Source organism: Typha angustifolia, chromosome 15 (assembly GCF_048772165.1).
Source record: "Typha angustifolia cultivar Huaian chromosome 15, ASM4877216v1, whole genome shotgun sequence".
NCBI lineage: Eukaryota > Viridiplantae > Streptophyta > Magnoliopsida > Poales > Typhaceae > Typha > Typha angustifolia.
In genome coordinates this window covers 17078234-17085527 of record NC_133253.1, presented here as the reverse complement: position 1 = coordinate 17085527, position 7294 = coordinate 17078234, and the positions used below count along the sequence as shown (strand labels likewise).

Below are 7294 nucleotides of genomic sequence, written 5' to 3'. Positions count from 1 at the left end.
GTGTAGGGGCGTAGGGCCTGTTTGGTTAAGTTAGGAAAACATTTCAAATGAATTTTAGCATATAGGAATTGAAAACTACAACTAAGTAAGGTTATTTTTAATTTATTATGTTTGGAAAGTTTAAGAAATTTTAGAGGGAAAAAGTAATAATAAAGAAGAGAGATGGGAGTAGGAGGGTGGTGGTGGTCGTGATTACGGTGGTGGGAGGAGGAGGAGGAGGAGGAGGAGGGGTATGAGGTAGTGGGTGGAGGATGAGTTGATGGTGGTGGTGCGTGGAGGGAGGAGAGTCGTGATAGTAGAGTGAGAGGGAGCAAATGAGGAAGAGAGACTGGGAGTGTGAGAGAGTGAGGGAAAGTGTGTAAAAAAAAAATCCATTCATTAGGAAAGGGATATTTTCTCTAAAATATTCTTTTGAAAAAGTCGTCCAAACACCCGTTTGGGCTATCCCTGTAGTGGATAAGGAGAATGGATATTAAGAAAACAAAGATTAAAAAGGAAAAGAAAAGGAGAATAGATGACCAAATACATTCAATACAGAGCAATGACAAACTAACTAAAACTGCAAGTCACAACATGAGAGCATGACTCCTTCTCATCAAATTTAAAAAATTATAAACTTAAAAACAAAAACTTATCCTTTTTGCATAGGCGAAACTGTGAATTGGGCCCTCTAAACATTTTAGTCTGGCTCTGCCCTTGCCCTTTTGCTGATAGATAATATGCCCAAGTTCAAATGTTAATTATGATTACACAAGCACACACAATATGGATCAAAAATGCTTGTAGATATTTACTTGCAAATCTGACCATTTGTGAATACATCATCTAATCAAAAGATATAACTTTTCATCACTAAAGCAATCCTATAACATTTTTACCCCAATATGTTTCAAAATAATGGTGTCTAATGAATCTGCAAGAAGAAAATGCAACTATATAACTATAGAAGTTGACAATATGAACTACAAGAAAGATGCTTCTAATCCTTATTGTAACTTTCTTTGGGCTAGAAAATAAGTATAAGAACCACCACCAATCAAAGCAATAAATATACTCTGTTTTACAGGATCACAAAAACTTTCATACAAGCTTTTGTGCTGCAAGAAACTTCGAACAACAGGTGATCGAAAGAAAGCAGAGACATCATGCTGAATCCAACAAATATTACAATACACTCGAAGAGGTTAGAAAAGGAAAATCCAATCTCATAGAATGCTAAACAAGAAATGTTTTGATTAAAAGAGATTATACCTTCAACAAAAACTAGGAACGCTTCAAGAATCTCTTTCCTCTATGCCTTTCTCTCCTCCATTCTCGCTCTTCTATCTTTCAGAACATGAGATATACCAATTGACTGTAATTCTAATGTTGTACAGCCTGACCTATATAGAGAGAAAGAGAGAGAAAGAGCGAAGGGCTTTCAATACTTGCGTAAAAGCACTGAAAATACAGCTCATCTTTTCAGTAAGACATCTCATCACTGCACGTCACGCATATGAATCCTGAATATCACAGAATTTGACCGTTACTTTTGCTTATAAACGACAAGGCATTAAATCATAAATACGGAGTAAGAATAAGATGACTCACTGCACAACCCTAGTAGGAAAGTTTTAAATTCATACATCAATATTTGAATTCCATTTACACCGACTTAAGAAATTTTAAACATTCGGACACTCGGGGAGGCCAAAATCATGAGAATTATATTTTAAGTGCGATACTTTAAATGTAGTAAAACCAGCAACACAGGAATGACACTTCAGATGAAGCGCTCAAAGTGTTCAGCCTTAAAAGAATTCCTATTACATGTAATTAAAATTGGATATTCAGCAAGGAAAAAGGACGATATCCCCCTGTATCGCTCAGTCTTTTTCTTAGGTCATTTCTCTCCTATGGGACCTAATACCCTATACCATGTCAATAGTATGAGCTATAGAAGTCATCATTTGTCAATCATATAGTATGCTTTGGCTAAGAATCTAGCCAAAAGCACAATCAATCATGGACATTGGACAGTAATACGCTAATTCTATATTACTAAAATCTAAATTTCTATTGCAAGTAAAACTAAGAGCACTGCACCACCCATAAGTACAATTCATAATCTGAGACTGCTTTACTCATGTGATTCAGTTCTAGGTCATCTAGGCAGTTCAACATGAAACAGGGGGATGAAAACTATATTGGCATATAGTTACATAAACGAACATAACATTGAGGGTAAACTGAAAAATCTTTAAGTACAATTCATAACTCATAAGGATGAGCAAGAAATTGCAAAACAGAGAGCTGCATTACATCAGTGAAGAGCCAATGATTTCTCACATGGAACATTAGTGAAGAGAAAGATTAATGTCACGACATGTTTGAATGCCTTACATTGAGTTAACTGCAAGCCTGCAACTAGCATCATTTCCAAATGGCCAAGTAATACATGAGTAACATATGAAATTACGGACCTAGCAAAGAAATTGCTCACAACTAAATTACTGGATTTCTAAACAAAATGATATATGCATCTATCAGCAAAATCAGAATCTACAAAAGCAAAAATAATCGTGATAAACCACCTGTTCCTTAAACACACTCGAGGTAACCGATACTGAAGCTTGCACCACATACACAAATAATAAGGTGAAGAAGAGAAGGATCAGAAACGTACCTTGGATTATGAACATTCTACAAAAGTATATCGACCACCTGAAAATAAAAAGTAGTAGATGAAAATCCTATACCAAGGAGAAGGAAATATGTTGCATTGGAAGCTTCAAAGTGTCGTTGAACATTTACCGGAACCAAACATAATTGAAGATGTTGTAATAACTAATCCCACAAGGATTCACGTCAAACTCAAAGAGAGAAAGCATGCTTTCTCAATCCACAAAAGAAAGAAACACAGCTAGATAATAAGAAGGCAAAAGGAAATCTGCTCATCCCGAGAGGATTAACCAAACGCAAAAGAGAAAGAAGGGAACACCACCAAATATATCACCAAACACTCTTTTTTTCATTCATTCATTTTATTATAAATATTTTTCTTACTCAATGAGTATTCAGTCCATTCTCCACACCCAGACCATACAAGACACCAGCATATTTCTCCGTGGAGCCGTTAAAGAACGACTCCTTCAACTTCCTGAAAGTACAAGAGGTGAGCAAGCTATCCGAGCCAGCCTGATGGCAAATTCCGACACGCTCGACATCAAGTAACTCGGCAAGCTTGTTAAGCCCTCCATGGAGACTATTGCAGAACTTCATCAGGTGTTTGATATCATATACCATCGGAAAATATATGTTGATAAGATCAAAGAAGCCGGCTTGTGTATCGGGAAGGTTCTGGCAAGTAAGCAACTTGAGTAGATACCCGAAATCATACCCACTATGGAAAGTAACCCAGTGGACCGAATCATTGAGCACGATTCCTGACGACATGAGCAGCTCAGCAAAGCGAGTCGCATCAATCCCCTTCTCGCTGTTCTTGTCGAAGTCAATGCCGCTCTGGCGGAGGAGCTCGATGGAGTCAGAGGCGTAGACGTCGCGGCACACATCGAACTCGCAGAAGTTGAACTGCCACACGCAGCCACGCTCGGTGCCGCAGGTCGGGAGGTTGCCGAATTCGTCGGAGAAGGTGAGGCCGAGTTGGATCAGCTTGAGCATGTCGACGTTAGCCTTGAGGGTGGCGTAGTTGAACTCGGAGCTGGATTTGAAGTTGCCAAGAGGGCGGCAGACGATGCCGGGGAACTCGGTATCCATGGCGACGAAGGGGAAGTCGTCGACGATCTCGCGCATCAGGGCGAACTCGGTCTCGAGGTTGTCGTTCCACACCTCGCGGATCTGGACCGTCTCGTTCTTCGGCAGGATCGACGACATAGATGCATCAAATGGAGGACTACAAACCCAAACAGATCTGCGATGAAAACTCTAGAAATCGACAACGGAAGAGAATCGGGGAGAGAGAGGACGATGGATCTGGAAGGGGACTAGGGTTTGCCGTGAGAGGACGAAACCTTTTCAGGTTGGGGGAGATATGAGGGTAGTTTACTTGAGAGGGCGAGGGTTCCACAGGAGTAGGTTTCAAGGACGCGGAGTTCGCCCCCCGCGGCCAACTCCCATCTTGGGGAAAGGAAGGTCTCGACGAGAGAGAAAACGTTAGAGAGAAAGAAGAGAAGAGGGGAAAGGAGAAGATAGAGATGGGGGGGGAGGAGAAGGAATAAGGGTAGTGGCGTTCTAATGCTCCGCCTGTACCAGATACGCCCGACTTTTTGATTCTACGTGGCGTGTTCTGGTAGGTTATTTAGGGAGGATATATCTCTGTTAGTAGCTCTCTCTCTCTATGTTTCATCCTTCTCTGCGTTTTTAGCTTTTATATATAAAAATTTCAAACCATAGTATAAAGATATCTGTGCTTTCTATAGGCCACCGGAATACTGCAGCCTGGCACGTAAAACTAGTCAGTGACTGGCAGAGTGCTGCGATCACCAATTGAAGTTTGGCACGCAGTAGTGAAAATTAAAAAGAAAAAAGAAAATCTGCTCCAGTATATAGACGACTGCTGATTAAAGTAGCTTTCGTACGCGAAGAATGGATACAAGTTGTGACGCTGGTTTCGGATAAGAGATTCTTTTTGAAAAAATTAGCACCTTATTGGGCTAAAATGGGCTTTGTCTTAGTTGGCACTATTCAATATTCATCCATCAAACAAAGCCACACCATATTGTGAAGAGGTCCCACAAATTATACACTCCATTGAAAATGATCCCACGATTAATATATTTTCATAGAAAATGAAACAAGTACGCAATGTAAGTTGAGAATGTCTGAAAATGACATAACATTCAAAGGACATTTTGTACAGATTGCACAGATGCTAACTCCTCCGGATGGTAGCAAGTTGGATGAATAAGGCCACTACCGATTCATAATAAATGTGGTGATTAGATTTTTCTGAGTTAATATTTAAATTTTTAATTTCAGCACTATGCATATAGTTTGAGATTAGTGTGATCTGTTTCTTAAAGGATTTTGTCTAGTTGTCCGGTGAGAAAGTTTGGTCATTTGAATAACTTATAATTAGCCTACAAACTTATATTTTTTTATAAAAAATTAAATAATTATTTTAAAATATCTAGTTAATAACAATAACAAAACCTTTTTTTCAAACAAAAACTAGGAGGTTAGTCGTTCATTCTATTACAAAAATCAAACAGTCCTTTTAGATTATCCAGTTAATAACAAATATAAAGTTTCAAAGGAATGCACTATATTGTCATTAACATTCCCAATTTTATTCTAACCATTTGGTCGTTAGCACCGGGAGCCAAGATTAATTAGCATTTGTATCCTAGGTTCCTGACCTTTATCAATGGTATAATTAAGAAGATTAAAGGAAACTAGACCTCAACATTGTGGAATAATAAAAGTTACTGTGCCTCACAAATATAAATTCTCCTTGGCCACAGCACTTCTTAAATATATTTTTTTCAGTGACCGTAATCAAGACCATATGATATGCATGGTGATACACTAGCATGCTTGGATCTTGAACGCAAATATAGCTCAGTAGCCCTGAACTCACCGGCCGACAACCAAACTATAACGAATTCTCATGCCACAATCCGGCCTCAAACTCGAAACCTGAGTCCCAACCCAAAACCTAAACTTATAGCATGACTGCTCCACCCAACATGCAGATCCAAAGTCTCGTAGCCTATTATTTTCTTTCTTTCTTTTTATTTCTCAAACCCGACCCAATAGCAACCACCAAGATCCAAGTGGGTGAATCCCACTGAATCCCCCATTCAATTTGAAAGTCCTTAGTGATTGGGGAGCATGGGCCGGCCCAAAATCCTTATAGGGCCCATTGTGAGAGTCCAAATGGCACCAGATTCGGAACAAACGATTCAAAATCACCTTAGTATGTATTAAAATATCTTTAAACTCATTCCGTAGATGTAGCAATTTGGAGACCCGCTGCATCATAAACTCCTCCTTTTTAAAGGCCATTTGGATAGCCTATAAAATGGCCTTGCATTTGGGCCAACCGATACTAATCCTGGTCCCCTTCTCCTATCCAGAAAGCCCAATAACTCAACTCAACTCACTCACAAGCTCATCAATTATAGAACCCAAGTACACAAATTGGAGAAAGAATTTGAAACGACCAATGTGGGTTAGCACTCCCCCATTATTGAGATGCACGTTACTCCAGTGTAGTTAAAATGAAAGCATGTGCTTGTAATTATAAAAAGGCGACTTCTTTTAAGCATCATTATTTATATTGGAGTTCCGAAGTTGTCCCCATTCGATAGGACTAGAAGAGTGATTTCCTAAACTATGGTGCCATATTCGCTCCCCATGCCTTTCGACTATCTATGCTGACCTTTTAGTAATAATAATAATAAATAAACCAACAACCAGTACAAATGAGCCCTTATTTCAATAAGAGAGAGGAAAAAGGAAAGATGAGTTAAGCTGTTAAACTAGTTTGACTGCCAAATAATTAAATAAATAAATAGATAGATAGATGAATCTAGTTCCTGTAGTTCTGGAACAAAGCAAGGGAAATGCGGATGAGATGCGTTTCAACTTTCAAGTGGGAAACAAAAGAAAGAGAGCAAAGCGGCGAAGAAGACCGGGTTTCATTCAATTTCTTTTCTGACTCGGACCACGCACAAGATCCTCTCCTTCCCCGACTGCATAAACTTCCTACACACGCAGTATTCGGCAGATTACAAAGTACGACAGAAAGAAAATTTGTCGTCTTTTTCTCGAGTACGACTTTCTTCGCTCATCTTAGAAGACTAGAAAGTATCGACCAGGTCTCGCGTCACATGGTCAGCAGCAAGCTATTGACTCCTTCCAGCCCGATTGGCAATTGCCCAACAACGGGATGACAGCTCAGTTGGGTCTCAGAGCAGTAGAGCACCGACACGGCTGCTGCGTTATGGTCATCATGTGCCATGGCCTGAGTTTAATTAGGCATCAGATAAGGTTATCTACCTAATCCAATCATTATATTATATCTCCAGTCCCATGATGATCCCATCCACTCCTACTTAGTTTATTTTCGCTGGGCCCCAACTACTCCCTAAAATCTAGTTTTGACCGTACTTTCTTTTACTACCAGGAGGAAATTTGTCACAGTGTAATATTTGTTTTAGGATATTTACTAAAAACACCTTAATTCTTTTTTTTTTCGACCATGTTCTTAATGAATAATTACTATGCCAAAGTAACTTTAATACTTTTGAGTAAATTCTTTTAATTATTTTAAAAAATTTAAGGAACAAAA

At 39.1% G+C, this 7294-nt stretch overlaps 1 protein-coding gene across 1 annotated transcript; it reads right to left on the bottom strand.

The window, feature by feature from the left end:
- Nucleotides 1-2989: 2989 nt before the first annotated feature.
- Nucleotides 2990-4191, bottom strand: LOC140779703 (probable CCR4-associated factor 1 homolog 7). The gene has a single exon (XM_073124930.1). The coding sequence runs from the start codon at nucleotides 3871-3873 to the stop codon at nucleotides 3046-3048; it is 828 nt and encodes a 275-aa protein (XP_072981031.1). The 5' UTR covers nucleotides 3874-4191; the 3' UTR covers nucleotides 2990-3045.
- Nucleotides 4192-7294: the final 3103 nt, after the last annotated feature.